Source organism: Lytechinus variegatus, chromosome 2 (genome assembly GCF_018143015.1).
Source record: "Lytechinus variegatus isolate NC3 chromosome 2, Lvar_3.0, whole genome shotgun sequence".
Classification (NCBI taxonomy): domain Eukaryota; kingdom Metazoa; phylum Echinodermata; class Echinoidea; order Temnopleuroida; family Toxopneustidae; genus Lytechinus; species Lytechinus variegatus.
Genome location: NC_054741.1, coordinates 29,992,592 through 30,016,717, shown reverse-complemented (window position 1 = coordinate 30,016,717; position 24,126 = coordinate 29,992,592). Strand labels below are relative to the sequence as shown.

At 37.3% G+C, this 24,126-nt stretch overlaps 1 protein-coding gene across 2 annotated transcripts in view; it reads right to left on the bottom strand.

Annotated features, from left to right (window-relative positions):
* Positions 1-5,736: 5,736 nt before the first annotated feature.
* LOC121407800 (granule associated Rac and RHOG effector protein 1-like) overlaps positions 5,737-24,126 on the bottom strand; it is a 40,007-nt gene continuing 21,617 nt past the window's right edge. Inside the window, exons 4-14 of one of the 2 annotated variants that reach the window (XM_041599007.1) lie at positions 23,238-23,372; positions 18,936-19,107; positions 16,711-16,871; positions 15,900-16,058; positions 12,914-13,197; positions 11,855-12,314; positions 11,282-11,426; positions 8,626-9,238; positions 7,793-7,948; positions 7,249-7,339; positions 5,737-6,706 (exon numbers count right to left, since the gene is read on the bottom strand). In XM_041599007.1, the coding sequence (XP_041454941.1) occupies positions 6,317-6,706; positions 7,249-7,339; positions 7,793-7,948; positions 8,626-9,238; positions 11,282-11,426; positions 11,855-12,314; positions 12,914-13,197; positions 15,900-16,058; positions 16,711-16,871; positions 18,936-19,107; positions 23,238-23,372 (2,766 nt within the window). In that variant the 3' untranslated portion in view covers positions 5,737-6,316. The remainder of the gene's footprint in view (positions 6,707-7,248; positions 7,340-7,792; positions 7,949-8,625; positions 9,239-11,281; positions 11,427-11,854; positions 12,315-12,913; positions 13,198-15,899; positions 16,059-16,710; positions 16,872-18,935; positions 19,108-23,237; positions 23,373-24,126) is intronic. The other variant, XM_041599008.1, reaches the window with a different exon arrangement.

The following is a 24,126-nucleotide window of genomic DNA, read 5'->3' as shown; positions in this document are numbered from 1 at the left end:
GGAGGTCACAAGTTCTTCAATGTCTCAAAAAAATATGGTGATTATCTCAAAGGGAAAAGGGAAGAGAAAGGATGAGCATAATCTTCGCAAAGGCTATCTTTTAAAAAATAGTTTCCTCACATATTAAGAACTTTTCCCCTTTTTAGTTCTAACACTTTCAATTTGTTAAAATGGTTATGAGGTACCGGAACATAGATATTATCATGAAGCCCCAGCCTATTTTCCAAAGCTATCTTAAAACTAGATTTCTGAGAAACAAAGTATATTTTTTTTCTGCAATAAAGTTCCACAATGTACCATAGCCACAATCCTGTTGGCAAATCTTCTCTCAAACACCAAAGTAGAGAAGGGAAGGGGTTGTCTGTTCTTGACGCCAATTTCTTCTTTCACGAATAAGAATCCCAACAACTGCTATGGCAATCTGGATGGAATGGAGAAAAACAGTCTGAAACTATCCCTTTGAATAACAATTTAGACAGGAACTGTTGCATCATTGCTCAGTCAGGAGACTAAACCAACAGCATCCCATGAAATGCTCCGTTATTGTTGGAATGAATATCAACACAAGAATAGCAAAGGATGATAAACATCCAAACAATTGGACTGCATCATAAACACATCGAGAAGGTGATTAATTGTACATGTAGCTGTTTTCAAATTATTCTTAGTAATTATGATAAATGGTGCTCCTATCGAAGCCTCAACTTTATAAGAGTATACCATAGTGTATAGAGTACCACAGTGATTGCACAAAATTAACATTTAATAGGTGTTGATATTTGTTATGAACACTGCACCATATTGAAAAAAAAGAAAAAGAAAGTGTTCAATTTTTATCTCAATGATAAAAACACAACATAATATGTCTTGTGTAATTTATTTATCATATTAAGTCTGTATTAATAAATAAAGGCCTACAGTTGTATTGTAAATCAGAAAATGTGCTCCATCTTTTTTTATTATCTATTTTATTTTGTTGGTGGTAAGAAAATGACACATTTGCAAGAAAGAAAAGTAAAAACAGACCTCAGTGATGCATATAATGGCACCGATATTGAAAGAATGAGAAATATAATTCATTACATCTTTAACATATTTCGATGAATGCTTATTAGCTATATCATAATACATGTATGTGCAGTGTGTACATATATGTGTATGTAGTCTGAATAAGGCTTAATGGTTTTCTACAAGAAGAGAAAACTATCTGGAAAACAATCTGTTATCACACCTGAAAGAGTGGATAAAGGGGGAATTACACTTTTCAATCGATATTCATAAAAGCTCCTAACCTATGTAAGCTGCTTTCACGATGAATTGAATGTCTGTATGTCAAGACTGATCTGAGTGAAAAGGTTGAATGACCGAACTGTAAATCCTAACACAAAACGAAACAAAACCACCACCCGCTCCACAAAGACTTTTTTCTCCAAAAACACTACCAGGGAATTATTCACTGGTTAACACCTTCATAGTTTTTGCGGTCTTAAATACCGACAGTAAGCCAATACCTGGTAAGAGTCTACTCCAATACCCAAAGCTACCAGAAGCAAACAATAGAGGTTCAAATGCTGCTGAATGGGTCTTATAAATGCTTCTATGGCTCTACAAAGGATCGGGGGTATTGAATAGAAACTGTAGCAATGGCTTAGAGGCATGGACCTTTAGTGGGTCCCCTGAAAGGAAGTGGAACAATGAAGGTGTGATGTGAAAGCAGGGATTGAAACAAATTTGTTATGACACGTAGTTAAATGAGCTTCTTGAGAGAGAATGAGAGAGAGAGGGAGAGAGAGAAAACAAGAGCCAAGGGTGAGAGTATGGGAAGAGGGAGAGAGAGAGACAGGGATCAGGTCCAAGATGCACAAAGGACTGTGATTGAATGAAACTCCAAGATCAATTAAAACCAATCAATTAGACTGTGGTCTGGAGGTTCTGACCCAAGCCTTTGAAACACAAGGGCCATGGTTTCAAATCGCAGCAATGGTGAAATTTCTTTCAGCAAGAAATTCACCCACATTGTACTGCACTCAACCCAGGTGAGGCAAATAGGTACAAAGCAGGAACAATCCCTTGAATGTACCACGCGCCTTGAATAGCAGCTGGAGCTAAAGTCAAATAATATACATATACATGTAAGCAACATTGAATAGGCAACTACATGTAGTCAGCACTTCAAATATTCAATATTGAATTTCAATCGATCGGAAGTGTGCATTATCAACCTGAGTTCCAAGTTGTGTTATAATGCAACACATGAGTACTAGGGTAGAACATGACCAGAACGACATAAACTGTTCATTTAATTTTATCAATAAATTTATAGATTATCATGAAAATGAAACTCCAAATGCAACTGTACCTCCAATAAAAATGCCTCTCAGGTTAGTTTCTTTAAAAGCCGCAAGTCTAAGTTCATGAATATCTCATAGTACAAAAAAAATTATTAATCTGCACATAGTTCAATGGTATTTCAAGAAATTAAACCAAAATTGGTTGGAGAAACAACATCCTTATTTGACTTTCATAACATTGTTCAAACATATACATACAGTATTCAAATACCTATATATTGACAAGGTGTCTAAAATGCTTCTTTTTGTTCATTTTAAATTGTAATAAGATTTTTAAGATACAAATTCTCCATTACTATCTCATTTTTTAAATATCAAACTTGTTTTGCAATGAATATATTTAACACAAAGTTAAGTTGATTTATCTTAAAAGTTAGGTGATTTTTTTAATGAAATTCCTCCAAAATTGACTCTTTAATTTTAGAACTTGTAACCTGTAATGTGACAATCAAATGAACTCACATAATAGTTTAGCCTTTGGTGTCTGAAGAGACATAATTACAAATACATGCAGACCATTTAACTGTATTAAAATCAAATCCCGTTTTCTATGCAGCAGAGCAGATCACAAGACAAATTAATTCATTTTTGTTCATATGAATAAATTGTCATTAAATTTCTATTAAAAAAAATTGAAATTATAACTTCAGGTTAAAAGGAATAAGAGGAAGAATTAACCATGCATTGGCAAAATCTGACAATACATCCTAACAGTAAGTTAACATTTACATAAGTTTCTCATTTTTTTTTGCATTCTGTAAATGGTCAAGCCATGAACTGTTATGATCAACACATTGCAACACTAAGATAAATCAGCCCTCATGTTCAATCTAGTTACTCAGACATCCACGGAAGAAATAGATTTCAAGCAAACCAGTTGCTCAGTTGTCTTCTCCATCTGCAATCAATGGTTACATTTTCTACAGAAACAACAAAAATTTGATTTTTTTTCCTGCAAAAAATGTTATGATAAATAAAGCAAACGCTCAAGTAATACAAAAATAATGAATTTAAAGTCAGGGTCAACCATTTTATCTTTGAGGCACCTTCGAATCAACAAAGGGCTCAAAAACTACCTTTCATGAAAATGATCTACATGTAGTAAAATACTAATTAGCTTTTTGCTTTTTATAAAAACCTTGAGCATACCAGTGCTCTCTTGTATCAAAACAATAAGATGACAACAAAAAAAGCGTAGTTATGAATTTGCATGTTGATGTTAACAAGTAAAAATGTCAATTCATAAGCGCTTCTAAGTATTCTTTGGTACAGCACTCTCGTTTACTTACATGATTCTGTAGAAATAACTTTTTGATTTATATATAATGGTATTGACTAGTTATCTACCTTTACTTTTACCATTAATTATACGAGCTTTGTCATAGATATCTATTAGGAAGCCTACAAGTGCTATGTATTATCAATAGCAGTATAAACGACCTTCTTCAAAGCCAACATCATATTTAGAGAGAAAAGAAAAAGAACAAGAAAAACAGGATGTGAGGGAAGATAATAGAGAAGAAAATGGATGTTGGGAGAGAGAAAGGGAGAGAGAGAAGAGGAAAGAGAAAGGGAGAGAGAAAAGAGGAGGAAAAAGAAATATTTGCAAATACGGCAATGAGAAATCAAAGACTGAGAGGAAGAAAAAACAGGGAATAAAAAAGAAATAGAAGTAAAAATCTGACCGAGTATCGTGAAAACATACATCGTACATAACGCTTGCCGGTGATGACCTGTAAGTAAAACAACAAGTGAAAAGGAGTAGACAGGGTCTGAGAAGTTTGAGAGAACTATGCAACGTTCAATTAGGGAGTAAAAATTCAAAAGTTAATGAGAGAAGAGTAACACAGTATAGTAAAGCATAAAACTAATGATATGATTTGAATGGTATATATACAGTATATTGCATTTTGTTTGTACACTAAAGCAGCGAACTAACATCACTTCACTGATTCAATTCAACATCTTAAGTAATTATCTTCCAGCAAAGCTTCCCTCACAGAGATCCATTCAGCAAGTTACAATCACATAGTCTTCTGTAATATAATACATTGGATGCAAATATTTAAATATACTACAAATAAATTACAGTGAAAAGGGAAAGCCGTTTAGCAAGGCAACGATAGTCAAAACTGACTAGTTTGCCCATTTCAAACAACAGATTGAGATGCATCAAAATACAAGTCAACTGTAAGCAACATGATTCGCACATTTGAAAATGTTCTTTTTACAAAACCCCTACCTTTCCAATGTAATTCATATCAACTTATGTTGGACTGAAATGCATTATTAGCACATCTACATATCAACAATCTCAATGGTTATTTAAAGAACAAAGAGTTTTTGATGATTAAGTATGCAGCATGCTGAGACTCCCCATTCCATGTTGTTGTTTAGTACTGTTATGATATATAGAAGCATTAACCTGAGGAGATTTATTAATGGAGCAATTCAGTTACTTGTATACAGAGTCTCCTATTCATTTCTGTGGAAATTCATATGAGGGGAACCAAATTAAAAGCTCTTCACACCTGTATGCATTAAAATAACGTAAATGAAGTTGCTCAAGAATTGCAGGCCGACACTCAGACAAAAAGAACCATATTTTCATCTTGTTACTGACAGATATTAAGTCTAAATGGTTTTGTTTTATACAAAGCTGATCGACTGCTTGGTTAGTGGTAACTCTAACATCAAGCTACAATTGGGTCCCATCTTACAAAGTGTTACGACTGATCCAATCAAACTCAACTGTAGGGAAAACCATCCATACCATACAATTTTCTACAGGACATTTGCACGATCTTCTTGGTAAACAAAGAGAATCTCACTGAATCTTCAAGGGAACGATGAATGTATGAATATACAATCATATCTGGAAAATATTTTGAACAAATTTGCATTTTAGATGTTGACGTTGCTGTCCATCCATAGTTGTGGTTGATCAGATCAATTGCAACTCTTTGCAAGACGGGGCCCAGGTCTATGGTATGATCACAATGACATTTTACTGTTTGTAGGGATGACTGTAATAAGTGTTATGATGAGTTGTACTCATGTATTACTACACAAAAGGAGAATGAAGAGCCTCATATATATCAAATATTGAAATCCATCGTGCATGTGTACCTTTACAATAATTCAGTTGGAAGATTGAGTTTAAGGCTGAAATTCACAGAGAACATTTTTTAAGTATGTGTGCACACTGTACTTGATTTAATAACAAGTACTTCAGGTGAGCAAAATTGACTGATTTATGCTCATTTTGGTGCAATTTCCAAAACAAGGAAATAAGAAAGAGTCAATTTTTTTTGTGAAACCTTTTATTTTGATTTTTTTAAATGGAAAGAATCATGAAGTGATATTTTCAAGATTTGAGTGCAACTAGGCAAAGTACAATACAATCATAAGATATGTTTTGTAAGTCTCTACAATGTAGGTACTTCATTACAATGTGCAAACCTGTAGGCATGGGACATATATAATCGGAAATCACATCTTTTAAAAATCATTTTGCAACAATGATTTTTTGATTCAGCTGAACAGCTATCAACTCCAAGATAAAGAGAATAGAGGGAAAATATCTCCACCTACTATTTCTTGACAGTCACTGATGCCAGAAAAACAATTTGGCAAAGGAATTTATATTCCAAATCATTGTTGTATCATCAAAATTTGCAAAAACAATGCAGTGCAAATAACAGTTTTGTTGCCAAATTTGAAGTTCACTATGGATCACTGTAGCCTTAGAATCCTATAAAAGAAAAAAAAAATCAAATTCAGAGCGTGACTTAACACAAGGCAAGGAGGTGCTCACCTCAAATGCTTTGCTGCCCTTGAAATTCCCATATTACCAACACATGAAGACAATATTTAAAGAATAATGCCATGCCCTCCTGAGAGCTTGGGCTGCCCCCGAAGATAACCCTCAAAGTACAGTAGACCTGTGATTGAAGATGCACCCCTCAATGATAGGTGTATGCATAGCGCCTATCAAGCTTGGGATGTCCTCTAATGGAGAGGTTGGGCGATGCACCTTGACTATGACTGGTAGCGGTAGAGGAAGTAGCTATGGTGTTCATGGATCCAGAGGGAGAGACCGGCGTGGAGCTAGGTGCCCAAACCGACGGTGCCCTCAAGGAGAGAGGATCACTCCACTGGGGTGTGAGAGGGGCATGGACATTGAGATGTTCTCTGGATGGTGACTGGTGGTGCCAGAGTTGGTTGGTGCTGCTTCCGAGACCACCCCCAGCGCCCCCTCCTGGTGGTGCGCCTGTCCCGAGGGATGGGGGTTGAGGAGAGTTGGGTCTCTGCCAAACCATCTTGGGTGGCCACGTCTTGGTGCCTGTCTTGTCCTGGTGAGATTAGGAAGGAAAAGGAATCTGCTTACTATGGGGAAACAAATCGTTGCACAAATTGACGAAAGAATTAAATTTGTAACTTGGATCAAGTTGAAGAGTTTCCTGAAAAGAGTGAATTGTATGTTGGAAAGACATTTTGGCTGGCACCCCATTCTTGTTAGCACTTAGTCAAAATTTACTGGGAGCAAGCCAAGAATGAGTTTAATATAAAATGAAATATATTACTCCTTAACTGCATATATCTGCTGAACTGCATTTTAATCTTTGCAATATGGGGCATAGCTTGAATGTTGGAATGGGATCAAATGTAAAATCATCAGTCTGAAAAATGCAAAATATAACTGATATAAAGCTATGATTCAAATGTTATCTTAAAAATGTCAGCACTCTCCTTGTTTTGGTTTTCATTGCAAAATTGATACAAAGCTCACATTATCTTGCAGCAACAAAAGTCATCCACAACATGAATATCATCAAACTTTATCTAGAATTCTACAGAATTGAAAATCGAGAGTATCTATCAGAAATCGACTTACCGTTGGAATAACATCCAGATAGTGCATACTAGGTTCAGGGCTTGGACAGAATGGTTTGCCGTGTAAGGTATCTTCTCCGCTGCTGTGTCTTCTGATTGTAAGGTAGGGCAACAGGGTTTATAAGGTTAGGGTAGGTAGGAGATACAAGCAGGATACACAATGGAAATATCTTTTCTAAATTTACAAATGACATTAAAGATTTAAATTTAAAACTTCAGGCAAAATTTTCATAATTTCTTGCCAACAGATCAATAAATGGTTCCATTCATTGATCATTTATGATTCATATTATTCATTACTTATCAAAAAGAAAGTATGAATTCGAAACAGAATTTACATATTATCTGCAAATATGATATTTTTCAATCACCCCTCCCAAAAAAAAATTTAAAGAGCTTACAGCAAAGTTCATAGGTGGATAATACAAATATTACAAGCGCCTCATATTAAAAAGTTGTGTCATCAGTTTTTCATGCTGAGATTGATTTGATTAATCGTAAAAATTTGAGAGACGGGGCCCTGATACATGACATGATTTCTTTACCTTCTTGATACAGGAGTAAGTAGACCCGAGCCTGCAGGTGAGCTGTGCACCATGGACATGAGAGTATTGGGGTTCTCTCCACTGTTAGATGCTTCATCACTAGAACTACCAGAGTCATGAGCTGGGTTGGACCATGTGTTGTTTAGATTCTCATTCCTGATGACAAGATACAGGAGGCAATAATGCAAGATTGTCAAAAAAGTGGATTTCTGATAAGAGAGCAGTCAACAATGTAGGGGTGTTAAAGAGCTACATCAGTTGAGCTTTAGCAACTTTGCATTGTTTCATAAAGGTGTTCGCAAGTTATGCGTGACTCTAGACACCACTGGAACAGTGAACACAGCTACACTGGGACAAATCATTTAGCACAAGAATAAGTCATAAGTCGTTATGTGTAACATAAATCTTCATAAAACTGTCCAAGGTTGTTTTTTCGAACCTTAATGCCAACATTCAATCAAGCTGTGAGCTTTGATCTATATGGACGAAGATCAGGACAAGGCCTGTTGTAGAACTTAATGCTAGAACAGTCTGTTGACATTTCCTTTTTAATAGGTACCTTCTCCTAACTTGTGCATAAATCACAGATGGTAAGTCACACTTAGGTTTAGAAGAAATGCCTCATACCAAGTTTGGTACTTACATAGTTCAAATAGAAAATGCAAAATATACAGTGAACAGGAATGCAAGTCAGTATTGATAGTATTGATAGTAAGAGGCTGAAAAATAAATATTTTGAAAACAAAAATCCAAATATAAACTCAAACTTGCATTCCACAGCAACTCAAAGATGATAAAGAGTAACGTGCAATGACTACACTGATGTTTTTCACCTTTCAGGACCCATATCTGATGATGGCCAAGTCTTGCTCATAGGGCCTTCCTCTTTGACGCTACCAACGCTCCATTGCTGCTGTGTTTTCCCAATAGGCCTTGGAGAGAGCTGAGGTGAATGCCCAGGATGCTGCTGTTGGGCAACGTTCAGGTTGTCCCCGTAGCGCTTCGACCGCTTCCCCAGCTGGTTCATGGCCACGTAGTTGGCAAAATCTGCTTCGTTGTTGTTATCGAAAGACATCCTGCGTAGCGGCACCTGGTCCTGCTGGGCCTGGTGAGGGGAGGCTTGGTGGGGGAAAGCCTTCACGGGCCACATGCTGGAGTGCTGATCCTGGATGCGATCTATCAGATCACCCTCTTGGAAGGATGGGTTGTAGTTCCCGAAGCGGTTGCCGTTGTCGTTGGCATCGCTGCGTCCACCCCATCCGCTCCCACCTTGGCTGCTGGTACTACTAGAGCTTGAGGTCCGGGTGACGCTGTCATGAAAGGGCTTGTTGCCTTGGGTTCCTGGTTCCAGGTGGGAGGAGGATCTGGCTCTAACTCCAGACAGAAGATTAACAAGGTCAGCCAGAACAGAGTCGGAGGCTAGACCCTTCTTTGTCCTTGTCAAATCTATGAACAGAAAAAATAGGGTTAAGGTAATATACAGAGATGCCAACTTTTGGAAATCAGAATTAGGGAGGATTTGCAACCGCCACCAAGCGCACATCTCGAGCGCGGTGCGCTCGACCCTTGCAGCCAGGGTCCAGGGCCCGCCTTAGGGCCCTGGAAGCTCTGGGTTTCTAGATGCTCTCTGGTGCAATCTGACCCTTATTTTGAGGCATTTCACATGTTTTGAAATAAACATTGTTCCCACTTTTTTAACATTAAAAATATCAAATATGCATTTTCACATGTAAATAAAAAATGAAGGGACAAAAAAAAAGTCATAAGTACGATAAGTACCTGTCCAACAACAATAATCAACAAGGATGAATTATCACTATCGGCTATAGGCAGGTTATGTTCCACTATAAATCCAGTAAAGAAAAGCTCAGCGCTGGTCCCTTGCTTGGTGAAATAAAGACAACAGGGTACTAGTGGAGCTCGAAGATCATGAAGATCTTGTCATCGCAATGTCCATAGGCCCATAGAGCTATCCATGGTAGGCCTATGCCGTTTGCTCCCGAACGAAAGTGCTTCCGAATTATCATCACGACCTCCCTGCTAAACTGAAATGTCCACGCTGCAAATTGCGCAAAATGTATGGTAAATTCCTCTTTCCGACTTCCGAACACACAGGTACTGGAGACTGTATTCAATCTCATACTTCTGAGACCATTTCTTGGTCTTCTTTTGTTGATTTTCCGCCATTTCGTGTCAATATCAACCCATCAATACGCCGAAATCACACACCGATATTCCACCGCACGACTCGACAAATCCAGTGGCCGCGAGCGCACACGCCTCGCGAAGCTAGCCGGGCCTACCGGCCTGGTGCACAGTGGATTCCCGTTGGGCATATCACATGCACCAGCTTTTCGCTGCTCCTTATTTGTCTACTTTTCACACAGAATTTAGTAGCAGCGAACGTAATGGAGTTACTACATGCTAAAGTTAGCAGACGATAGTATGTCCTTCCAATCCAATTTGATCAATGCAAAAAAATTGTAATTTCGGGAGGATAAGGATGGTAATCGTAAGGGCGGGAGTTGGGATGAATTTTCGGGAGCCTCCCGATGAAATCGGGAGGGTTGGCATCTCTGTATATATTAAACAGCATCGCAAATGATTATTTCAGTATCAAGATTCAGGGTGAGTAAAAATAACTATGATAAATAGTCATTATCCTGACATCAATCTGAACCGCAATCTCTATCCCCACCCTTACCATATGTGACATAATGCGACAAGAAAAAAACTACTGTTAAAGGAGCCAGTCTGTACGCGCATTAAGTAATAACAACATTACAAATGGTTGAAATTGATTACAGTCAATATGTGACCCTTTACATGACAGGACCACAAAGCAACTCATATTAAAACTACATTATGGGCCCTGTTGCATAAAATCACTATTGTGGCTTATTTGCCATCCAATGGTATGGTAGCCATGCTCACCATCCAATCAAAATCATGGATTCTGTGGAATTTACCACTGAATGGAAAAGTTAAAATAAACAAATATATCGCGCTTTGAGAAAGTATAATGGAATTATTCATCCAAGGGTGGTCTGGCAATTACTATAGTAGTTTTGGCGGTCCAACCGAAAATTAATAATTCCCACTACGCTTTTGAAGGAAATGCCTGATATATTTGTTTTCTATCCTACTTTTAATAACCAAAATCTATGTGCTGAGCTTGCAGAGTCCGGTTACTTGAGTTGAATGACCTACTTTTCCCTAAGCCACCGCGCTCAGCTAAACGCGGAATTAGTGCCTGCACCGACACATCACAAGACATGCCCAGGAGAGACAGCTCGCTGACCGGTGTGCACGAGAGTTCGGCTAAATATCCAGTTTTCTGAAATAATGACGTCAGAATATTGGTAAAGCAAAATATTGAGGTCTGACATCACACAACATCATAGTTAAAATATGTTGGTCACATGATGATATTTGAACCAATCACTATACAGGATTTAATCTCTCTACGGGGCCTAGAACCAATCTCACCATGTTGTCTCATAATGGATGTCTCCCAATGGTTTTTCTCATCTACAGGACTAGGTTCTGATGTGATGGTCACCGTTGGTCCTAGCATTGGGCTCTTACCATCATAGTCCTTGGGGTCAGACTTGATAACTTTCTCACCAGGCACCTAAAAAAAAATGAAATTGATATCTTAAATCTTGAATGAACGACAGGATATAAATGATCCATAAAATATTTGCCTCCATCTCACTATTTCTTACATTAAAATGTCAGCATTAGACATTATTTACAAGAATATTTCCTTGATAAATCAATCAAATATAATTCTAGAATCATTTGGAAGGAAATAATCAAAAGTACCAGGTGTATCAGAGAAGACTTTGAGCCATCAATCCTCTTGTTCATTCTAACTAGCATCGATAATCTTTCAGTAGTCAAAACTAGCACCAATAAAAAATGTAAGAATAGTATGTCTTTAATTCTCAAAAGTAATAGTATATACTGTAGGAAAAAAAAATGTTGACATTTATTAATATGGAGATGATTTTGTATATGTATAGCATCCCTTTGACATGTTTAAGCATTACTACTCACCATCTTGATATTCTTTGGTCCATCAGAATCAGGAGTCTCTCTCTCGTACAGACTGCTGTTAGACGACATCGTGGATGACCCACTCGATATTGATGGTGAAGACAGCAAGCTGCTGCATGCCGTGTGGCTGGCGTTCCCCGGGCTGACCCCTCCTCCAACGACCGCTGCCTGGACTTCCAGCTGGCTGATAGGGAGGTAGAATGCCGACCGTGAGGCGTGGGCGGTGGTGGCGGAGGGAGGGGAGGATGACGCGGGCGTGGCCTTGCTGATGGGCACTCTCTGACGGAACTTTGAAACCAGCTTCTCGATGGTGCGCTTCATCCCGCAAGGTGAGGAGAGGCTGTCGGATTGGGTGGTAGAGGTCATCGAGGTGCTGGACATGCTGGTGTGCGGACCGGTCACCGTGATGGTGATGTCCTTCTTGACCAACTTCACTTGGATGATGGGTAAGGATATTCTTCTGCAGAAAATTGATGAGAATATGTAACACTTTTGTCAAATCAAACATTCAAAACTTTCAAGAAAAACTTATAAGACATTGTCTTCTCGAGCAGAAAATGCTCAAAAATTGACATCACATACTTTAGCAGTTTTTAAAGCGACCTTCAGATACTATTGTCGGAGCTGCATTTAGGATATGTATGAAATGTTTTTAAAGCACTAAATTTGGTGACAATGATCATTAAACTCCATTTAAGGAATAGTGACGATAAACTGTCTTTTACAATGATTAATATGGCCCTTAGCCTGTTTAGTTCAAATTCATTTCAGTATAATACACATTTTCGAAAGATCTTAGCCTGAGATATCTCGAGCATAGGGCTTAATAGGTTAACCAAATGAGGAATACACCTATCTTAAGGTCAAGATGGATTTCCTTTTCCTCCTTAATGGGGCAACTATCATTAATTGAGTTTTTATTCATTTTCATACTTGAAGAAAGATGAATCATAAGAGAAAAAATTACAAGAAATTGTCAACAGCCAAGTGATTTTGCTGTTTTCATCACATAGTCAATTTCGAGTGTAGGATGATTAGCCAAGGCATCAAGAGACCTACCTTCTCTCTACCACATCTAATAGATCAATCTTGGCTGAATAGACCACTTCACACGCTCCAAGCCCAGACTGTGACTGCTGCTGCTGCTTCTGTCGCTCAGCCTGCTGACTTGATCCAGTATTGTTATTGTCCTGTACATCAGGACTCACCCCTTGGAGACCAGCTCCGCCCACCATCACCAAGTCCCATAACGATGGTACCTCTATTACAATTGCTCCTTCCTGTGAAGTGACCTGAGCATACCTCTTGTACGGCTCAGCCACCTCAGCTGCACGGGCTGTAACCTAGGATCGTGAAGGCAATGCAAAGCATCGATTAATACACAAATAGCGAATAGGCATGAGTGCGATGGTGTGAGATTTCGCATGAGGTGAAAGAAAGATGCTCTATTCAACAAGGCGTTAGCCCGGTTGAATAGAGAGTCTCTTTCTTTCACCGAATGCAAAATCTTGCACCATTGCACGAATAAGAATATTTGCTCTTTGTGTTGTACAACACCTCGGAATTTATCGAAAATATGAAAAAAACATGAGTTTTTCCCTGGAGCAATCTATGAAAAGGGAGCAAAAATATTGAAACCAAAAAGCAAAATCACAAAAGCGCACATGGCCTTGGGCAGCATTGCACATTTAGCCAGCAGGCTTAAACGCATTTTGCATCTTCATTTTCACTGAGCGCAATGAATTAAATCGTATTGTGACATCACCTCCTAAAGCCGTGCAACGGTACATTTTGGATGGTACGTCGATTGTGTGCAACGGTACGAACGTTTGACATTCAGCCTCCCATTTGCTCGCGTACAACAAGCTAAGTAGGCACTGTACAATGACTCTTTCTCATAATACTACTATTATACACAATGCTACCCCCCATTCAATTGTAGTATATCACCTATAATTTCTGAATGTCTATTTCAATTGAATTCCTGACAGGGTCTTTAAAAGCCTGACAATGTGATCATTTCACGGAATCCAAACATTTGGTAAGGAATACATATTGGTAACTTAAACAAGGCAAAAGCAATTTTGTGTCTCGCCCACTTATGAAAATAACCAGAAATATTGTGATTTGCGAGGGCACACAAGAGAATTATGTTGAAACTTCATTGTGAAATGACTGGGATGGAATAACACTTGTCATAAGAGCCTTGCACATAAACTTTAATGTTGACCTGAAAATGACCTTTGACCTTACCATGTGACCTCCGACTGCAGCATAACGGTAACTTACGGTTGCGGAGTTAGGTGTCATAAGAGAGTCTTGCATGTAAACTTTAACGTTGACCTCAAAATGACCTTTGACCTAACCATGTGACCTCCAACTGCAGCATAACATGCAGGTCCCCCAAGTCCATCTACCATCCAAGTTTGGTTGAAAAGTGACTTACGGTTGCGGAGTTGGGTGTCATAAGAGAGTCTTGCATGTAAACTTTAATGTTGACCTGAAATGACCTTTGACCTTACCATGTGACCTCTGACTGCAGCATAACATGCACGTCCCCTAAGTCCATCTACCATCCAAGTTTGGTTGAAAAGCGACTTACGGTTGCAGAGTTAGGTGTCATAAGAGAGTCTTGCATGTAAACTTTAATGTTGACCTGAAAATGACCTTTGACCTTACCATGTGACCTCAGACAGCAGCATAACATGCAGGTCCCCCAAGTCCATCTACCATCCAAGTTTGGTTGAAAAGCGACTTACGGTTGTGGAGTTATGTGTTATTACAGGTTTGTGACGGACGGACAACGAACGGACGACAGACGGACGGCGAACGGACGACATTTGGATCCCTAAGTCTCGCCTTCACCTCTGGTGGGCGAGACAAAAACAGAAGTGACACAATCAACAGAACATTAAAAGTATACACAATCACGAGAGTGGAATCTAATGAAAGTAATCTAATCTTTGGTAACTACAAATCAAATATACTTTGAATATGCTAAAGAGCAAAAAGTATAGTTGGAAAGCCTTATCACTCCTGATTTTCCCCAAAAAATAAGATGCTTTCTAATCTGCAAGCAGTCAAAATGATTGCCTCCGTCATCTCATTCCCATTCTACCACCTGTTGTGAAATAGACCAGTTCGTAGTTACTTCATGGACAATTTTGGTCAAATGACCTTTCATTTCTTTCATTATGATAGGCAGAGTTCTAGCAAGATATTACAAGCATGCATTATGAAGCAGGATGAAGAAAATAAATCGACCAGTTGACTAGAATAGCACACCAATGAAGACTATATGAAAGCATTTGTTGCAATTCTACTTTGAATGCATATTATAGCATGCTGTACAATGTACTTGGCAAACTGTGAAATACCAGTCGTTCATGGACGTACTGTTGTCTTTTGTGGATGTAGATGAAAAACACAATTCAAAAGAATATATGAATAATCAAGACATCAACGTTGGTGCTTATCTCATTAAATTTTAAAGCACCATGTCACTTTAGTACCTATGACCTTCCTCTGATCATGCGCTGAATCTTCTGATCATGCACAGAATGGAACTATGAACTGGCTTATTGGGAAGAATTGGATGTCCTTAAAGATAAATTCCAGTTCTGGTAATGATCTCAAAATGACTTTTCAAAGAATCTAATATAATGACCACCCAAGTGTCTGTTTGTATGAATAAGAAATATGTGCCAAAGGATTCTGGAAGAAATTGTGTAATTGCTGAGAAAAAAGCAAAATAAGCGCGGATTCGGTCACTTCCATCGGGTCTTTATTCCAGCAATAATAATACACTGTCCCACGTGTGCCTATCTGTGTTGGTGATCTTCAGTGTGAACATTTTTCCATGTAGATTTCAAGATTTCACAAAGTTCAGTTTATGTAACTGTACCAGATCTAGATCCTCGATGATATACTGACAATTAAGCCTGGTTTTACAGACTTTCTCATGAAATCAGTGTTTACTGCAACTACTGGCATTTCTCTTTATATCACAAATTTGATTCATAGATTCCTACTGACTGGTACTTACCACATACGCTCTTCCAAAGAGAAGTTGAACTGCTGTCTGACTATGAAGATAAGCTAATGATGAACATGCATGACTAACAATCTGTGCTGTAATAGACTGGACATCTACCATTAAACCTAGGTGGGTTGCAAGCTCTTTCACAAGGTTCTTGATGGTTTTCTACAGACAAAAAGAGCAGAAAATACACACACATGGATGTAGAGATTTCCTTTGTATTTAATATCAAAACATGGATCTAATGATTCAATCATGCTTTGATTAGTTTGTAAAAATCATCTGCTAAGAATATGTACTCAATTCCAAACCAGACAACTCTTTAATATTTTACATTTTACAATAATAGAGAGAAAAAAAAAACAATCTAGAGTCAATCTGGACAAATTGAATGGGCTTAATCATGACTGCCAAGTGATTTTAAAAATACATTTTGACTGAAAAAAATAGTCATGTGACCTGTTCAAGATATATCATTTCAAGAATCAACCTTTAAAGCTCTTTAATGTCATTTATTTAGTTATTATTTTTTCATGTGTACCCACATCATTTACAATCACATACATGAGAATACAATGATACAAAATTATTATATGAAGACAATATTACATTCAAAAAAATATCACAAAATCTCTCATTAATAGAAATACACAGGTCTTGCAACATAAACTCGAAGCTAGGGTCCTTACAAAATCATTATTTATACTGAAAACTGGTGAAAAGGTATGCATATAATTATAGAGATTGTCAATGTATGAAATTCCTTTATAGACTCGTTTGTAACATTTATTGGAATAAAGGCCGAAGTTTGTTATACCATTTTGATGTTGAAGTCCTCCTCGACGTTGGACGTCTGCCTGCAAAGCGTCCCATCGACCTGAAGGGTTGTAGTCTTGAGCTCCCTACACACTGCCTCAAACCATTCCTGCTGGTTAACTTGAGGCTCTGTCTGACCTACTGTAGTCTGGTTACCTATGCCTAGGAAGAGAGAGAGAAAGAGAGGTGGAGAGAGAGGGGGAAGAAAGAAAAAGACAGAGAAGGGAAAAGAGGGTGGGGAAGAGAAGAGGGAGGGGGGCATGGGTGAGAAAGGGAGGAGGGAGAAAGATAGGGAGCGCACGCGAGAGAGACAGATAGACGGATAGAGAGGGGAAGAAAATCAGGTATTTGGAGAGAAATCAAGGAAATTATGAAGAAAGAAAAGGAGGAATAAGAGGAGAAAAGACAAAAAAGAGAGAAACAGGACACAGATATTAACAGAAAGAAAGAGAAAGAAAATGAAAAGTGGAGATTAACAATAAGTACCAACTCAAAATTTAACAGTTTTTTTTTATGAAACAAAAGTAATCTAATGAGTATTGAAGAAACTACAAAAATCAAACCAAAATATAATTCAGAGATTTGAGATTATGAAAACAAAATACATTCACGCGGCTAAATCTGAATAAACCTGAATAGTGTGGGAAGATTAAGTTTTTTAGAAAAAATCCAAGGTATGATTTCTTCCCACACCAGATTAAGGGTGTGTTTATGCTTCCATTGCGAGGACAGAATCAGCGATTTCAAACGTTGATTCATAACGCCGATCGTAAATGTGGTTCTGGGAGTGCTGTTTATGTTTAACTTTTCAGAGCAAATCATGATCTCCAGCTGGCTTCGCATCGTAAAGCGAGGTCAAATTGGGCGCGCCTTTTTTCGAAAGTTTTTTTTTCCGATTGTTGTTATTACGTGGAGATAACATGGAGCAATACGACTGTATTTGCCCGCGGATTTTCATCTCACCGGACGCATGTACCAAATGACGTCATTTAAACACGTTTACGATCGTGGTTCTGTTTATACTTCCCCAGAAAGCCTGATTCTGGTCAAACGACGTTTACAAATGCACCTTTTTGTGAGTTTACGATCAGCGTTTTGAAACAGCGTTTAAATGAAAGTAAGCATGGACGCAACCATGTTTTGGACTAATCGCGTTTGGAAACGCTGATTCTGGCCTGAAAAGTGGAAGCATAAACACGGCCTAAATAAAACCTAATTCTGGAGGTGATAGTTGAGTGTTTATTACTTGTGAGTATCAAGAAGCCTTAATCACTTTAGCTTGTTTATCTATCCAAATTCTTTTTATCTTGGGTAAATGACCATCCTTTCTCAACTTTCTCTTCCTAACAAAACAAGTTGATTAGATGGCTAAATGTTCTTGTGATTTAATGTGTAAATCTTGACAAGGGAAACAAAAGGAAAGGTAATTCAGTTTGCATTGAATGAACTATAGATAGAATCAAATTGACATAAATATGAAGACATTTGATTGTAAAAGACTAAAATTCCCTTTTTATTAAAGATGAAACTTGGATAGGGGTAATGTGACTCATTTCTTTAACGTTGATGCATGTCTATGAATTTTACATCTGCGATAATGTACTTTAAGAAGATATAATAAATTTTATGATAAAGCAAAGCCCTTCATTACCTGGGGCCCATAACACAAAGCTTTGCAATGACCCCAGAACATATTTTTATGACTGATTGCATTGATTACGATGCACAATCGATCGTGAAAATAAGGGATACGATTAATTGCTAACGTTCGTGTTACAAGACCAAGGACTAACATGGACTAAGATTGATCCTGATTGTAAGATTGATTGCATTATATGCCTAAAGGTAATTCAACTCTCTGAGACGCAAATTTCGTAAAAAGTTGATATGATGGCAAGTCTTGCTGGAATGTCAACTACTACAACAACAGTGAAAAACTCTGCATCTTGATTGGCTCTTCCAATGAAAGTTGATATTCTAGCAAGAGGTGCTATCATATTAACATTTTTTATGAAATAGGGCCCTGAGGCCCATTTCATAAAGGACTTACAACTGTTGTAACATTGCCATTATGGCAACTACCATGGTAACAGGGCTCAGTAGCCAATCATAATCACGGTTTCCATGGTAGTTGCAATAATTGCAAAGTTACCATAGTTTTTATAACTCTTTAATGGACTGTTTCATTTGATAATAAATCCATAGCTGATTTAAATTGATTTTTACCCATGGCCATAGCGGCTAATTGGCTGCTCCCATGTCTATTAATGATGTCCTGTGCTTCACTAGGCATACAGCATGAGCGAAGGAGCATCGAAAGGCATTGCAGGTGCAGGTGAAACCCACCAAGTAGAGCAAAGCTCGTCTGGGGCAAGATGGCAATCTCATGTTTGTAGATCTGTCAAGTCAATTGGAATAGAGAGAAAACATAGATACTTTAATAGTGGTACACAATAGCGTCTAGAAATATTAATGAAGGTGATTAATATTCTCTGCCCTATCATGAAATGAAAATAGCATTGCTTTCTATTCATTGCTACATCATGTTGTTGCCATGACAACACAGTACCCAACACAATAAAAATATGTCGTGCATGTCTTCACCCCAACGCTAATGTGTGTATCATGTCTCATTACCATTGGGCAAAAACCTTGGAAGTAGTTTGCTCCACAAAATTTTTCATGGATTATGTTTTAGGTTTTACCATCACAACGCAGTACTGACCCAATGTGTCTTGCCTTTCTTCACCTCAAGACCACTGTGTGTGCTTAGCCTCATGAGTATTGGGCAAAAAAGTGAGGAAGTAGTTTCATCTGTGATTTTTCAAAGAAAAAATTGACTGCCCACTTGAAATAAATCAACACATAATTTATTTTCAAAAATGGAGGCTGTACTAATCAGTTATAAAAACCCCTCTAAATTGCTACAAGAATTTGAAATAAATTTATTCTGCAGTACATTGATGGAATATCATTCTCATTAATAACACTTAATGGCTCAATATCATCTCTTCTTTAACCATAGCTGGCATGCATTTATACTCAGCACCCGAACCCTTAAACTTCATTATATCTAAATTGGGTACATGTATATCAGGCATATTATTTGGTCTTTAGTTTGTGTTTACATACAGACTTCATGAACTCTCTATATTTCTGTGCTCCTACCTGTACAGATTCAATATGACCTTATCAAAATCCAATTCCTGATGTAATGAAACCAATGAACTTTAAAAACGGGTATTTGTCAACAACAAACAGTTTGGAAAATTGGCTTTCGAACTTCGAGACATGTGTAGAGATGGACTGCCCACTTGAAATAAATCAACAGATAATTTATTTTCAAAAATGAAGGCTGAACTAATCAGTTATAAAAAATGAAGTTATATACTTTATACATCTTTGTTTAGAGGGCAGTAGACATGACTTCCTAAAATTAATTTCTTTTCTTCATCTGGCTTAATTGACTTCAACCCATTTGAAACATCAAACTCATTAAAAAAGCTTCCTGATTTCAAAACCACCCACATGCCAAACTTTATCCCTAATATTTGAAGTTGGATTAGTGTAATCTAGAATATCTTTCGCAACCTGGATTTATGCCTGCAATAATTGCTCTACTTGATGTGTGTCTTTCATAACCTGCACATTCAGTGTGATGAGAGCAACACATCTTAATTGTTGATATACATCATGCACTTCCCTCATTTGACAAGACAATAATCCACATCCAGCAATTTTAAACCAAATACCATTCTACATTCATTGGAGTTATTCTATCCTTACTTTCGGATGTGAGGATTATCACTCGTTGAAAGAGAAAAAAAATAATAACACAAATATACAAAGGGTCAAAGGGCTAGTCACCCCAAAATGTAAAAAAAAAATATCCCCTCTGAATTGCTATAAGAACAATGAAATACAGTTATTCAGCAGTACATCGATGGAATATCATTCTCATTAATGACACTCAATGACTCAATATCATCTCTTGTTTAACCATAGCTGGCATGCATTTATACTCAGCACCCAAACCCTTAACTAACTTCATTATATCTAAATTGGGTATATCAGGCATTTTATTTGGTCTTTAGTTTGTGTTTACATACAGACTTTATGAACTCTCTATATTTCTGTGTTCCTACCTGTACTGATTCAATATGACCTTATCAAAATCCAATTCCTGATGTAATTGAAACCCATCAACTATAAAACCAGGTAATTTTAAACAACAAATTGGCTTTCAAACTTGGAAATATGTGTAGAGATGTCAACCAGACTTGAATTAACTCCTAAAATTCATAAAGGTAACCAAAATATACATAATGACCCATTCTTTTGAAAATTGCATAGTTTGACTAATTCTAGTCTCTGACGCACTAATAATAGTCACTCTACCAATAATGCAACAATGATGGCAACATAGCTCAATAATCAATACATTCTCCAATCATGTTTCTTTCTGAACTTCGCATGACAAGTTCACCAGATAAAGATAAGGGTGGTTTTGGAAAATGTTTCACATAATCACTGAAAGATTTTTTCATTTTTTTTCACAATATTAATAGATAACATAGAGTTTCAGATGAAGGATTAGTCCCCAAATTTCTGTATACTCATAATAAGATGCAATACAGCTGGGTAATGAATTTATGTGTAGTCCCTTATATTCATTTATTAACCATTATCTCACAAATTCTAAAACCTTTATATGGAATACACCAACTCTTTATGTATCACAACAAGCCTTTCACAAATATCTTAAAATAGTTATAATAATAATCCGCTTTTATATAGTGCTTAATATGGAACGACGTGTCTAAAGCACTTTACAGATATATTATTACCCGGTCATTGGATTCAAGCAGCCGTTCCTGCACACAATGTGTGCACATCCCCCACTCCCTGGGGAGTATTCCAGTCAGTCGCCAGTGAGGCGCACAAAGTACTGGACAAGCTACAATGACTTTCACATCCTACCGGGTACCCATTTACAAGGCGAGAGCCAGAACCACTACACCACAGCTCCTCCACATAGTTTTGTCCATAAAACAAATTTATGTGTAATGTATTGTTTTATGAAGAGGAGGCATGGGGCCTGTTAAAAAAAAGGAAAAAAAAAACAAACTCCACAGATGTATGGATACTATATTATCATGGTAACAAGGTTTAGCTTCCAATTAACATAAAGGATAACATGAACAGAGCCAAATCTAGCCAAGATCGACACAATATCATTTCAGGGGCTATACTGTTTTTGCACTATATTTGGCCTCTCAAAACTATCGTGTCTAATCCGGCTAGACTCGTGCCTAAACACGACGGTTATCATTCAGAGAAGAATGTGGAGCGTTGTGACCCAGTGGATAAGTCTTCTGACTTTGAAGCATAGGGTCGTGGGTTCGAATCCCATCCATGGTGTAATTTCCTTCAGCAAGAAATTTATCCACATTGTGCTGCACTCAACCCAGGTGAGGTGAATGGGTACCCGGCAGGATTCATTCCTTGAATGCATGAGCGCTGAAAGGCAGCTCGAGCTAAAGCCGGGGTAATAATAACAACGCGCCTCGGAATAGAATATTTCTAGATAGATGGTGCTATACAAATGCCTATTATTATTATTATTATGAAAAAGGCACCTGGTAACATCCATACAGCACTGCATAACACTTGACATGCCATATGGATGGGAGATATTTCAACACATACCACTTATGTATGCTTTTGAAATCAAATCCATCATGCATTACAAGAGGAACTGTTGAAATTCCAAAACATTCACCAAAATATACACCAAAACATTCACCAAATGTACACATGGAAATCCGTACAAAAGGAATGTTATCAGACGGCACTAAATTTTCAATAAAAGAAACAATGATTTTATGTGTGTATTTTTAGAAAAGTAAATTTTTACCAGAAAAGAACAGTGGTCAGTTGCACAAAAACCATCAAATCAATTGCAAAGACCTAAATCGCTCTCAGGCTTATGTTTCATTTACATTTAGTTGCATCTATGCTCAAAGCTCTATGGCATGGATCTCATAGCATGAAAATTGTCAAATTTTTATTCGAAATTAGGAAAGTAAGCTCTTAATGACTGGATGACATTTCCTGGAGAATAATGATCATTGAAATAATATTTTGTCATTTCTTATCTGATGAAAAATTTTATCCATCCCATGAAATAAAAAAGAAAAAAAAAATTGCTGGGTTTCAAGCATTCCCACACAATATGTTTGCAAAAGTTATCTGAGTAAAATTTTCAACTCATGCGTTGGTTTGAGAATTACCAATTTCAATGTTTGGTATTGCTATTATTCATTAATTGTAAAAAAAAAAAAAAAAAAAAAAAAATCAGCTTTAGCAGACCATGTGATCGTGATTTCAGTTTTCTACCAACAAAAGCATTTTGGTACTTGAATATGGTATTTTCCGAAACATAAAAGCTCAAAATACAACAATTTTCACTTTCCCAAACTTTGACTTTAAGTTAAGGCAGAGTAGATGTCATGGAATCCTACAAACCATTGATTGTGATTCTAGTTTTCTCCTAGCTTCCATTAGCTTAGGATCATCCTGACTGGACTTCCCTCTCTCAGTCTCCAGGAGATTGACTTCATCTGATGTCAAGCTATCACCGCGTCGGAGTGATCTCGTCAGCTACAAACAAAACATAAGATTTTAAAAAAGGCCAGTAATATTGTAATCTTTATTTTCTTTATCATTAGTAATGTACATGCTCATGCTGAAAGCTCCCTGTATAGTGCAAATGGGTAGAGCAAGTTTGCACGCGATAGGGTCATGATTTTGTTTCATTCTCCAATGTAGCACCCAAATATTGATGATATATTGTGACTAAAATATACTGCTTGGAAAATAATCACATATACTGAATGGGAGCTTTAATAGTAGGAAAGTGGTTTAATTTCCAAAACTGTAAGTCATACGACTATCAAGCTCATTTCCTTTTCATGTTAATATTCTCGGGGAAGCTATCATAAGTAAAACATGACTGAATTTAAGTAGGTCATATTTGGTCTACACAAGGAGGGCTATGGTTCACTAACTGACCACTTCCTTTTTCTAATAAACTTAAGTGCAGATTCATGGAGTCTATTTTATGATGCATTAATTAGGCAGATACAAACCAATAGCGCCATCTCGAGTCCTCGACTACTCATAACCTGGCCAGTTTCCATACCCATAATGCTAGTGCAGTCTAGTAATATAGACCCACCTGAATGATAATATGCTAATTAACTACTCAATGTTTTTATACTGCAATAATTATGTTACCAAGCAGCAAAACAATTACTTTTCCTCTCCAACGATTTTAGTTTCTATACAAATACAATTAAAGGTCAATTTATTCTCTGTAGTATCGTTAGTAGATATCTGAATACATATATATATT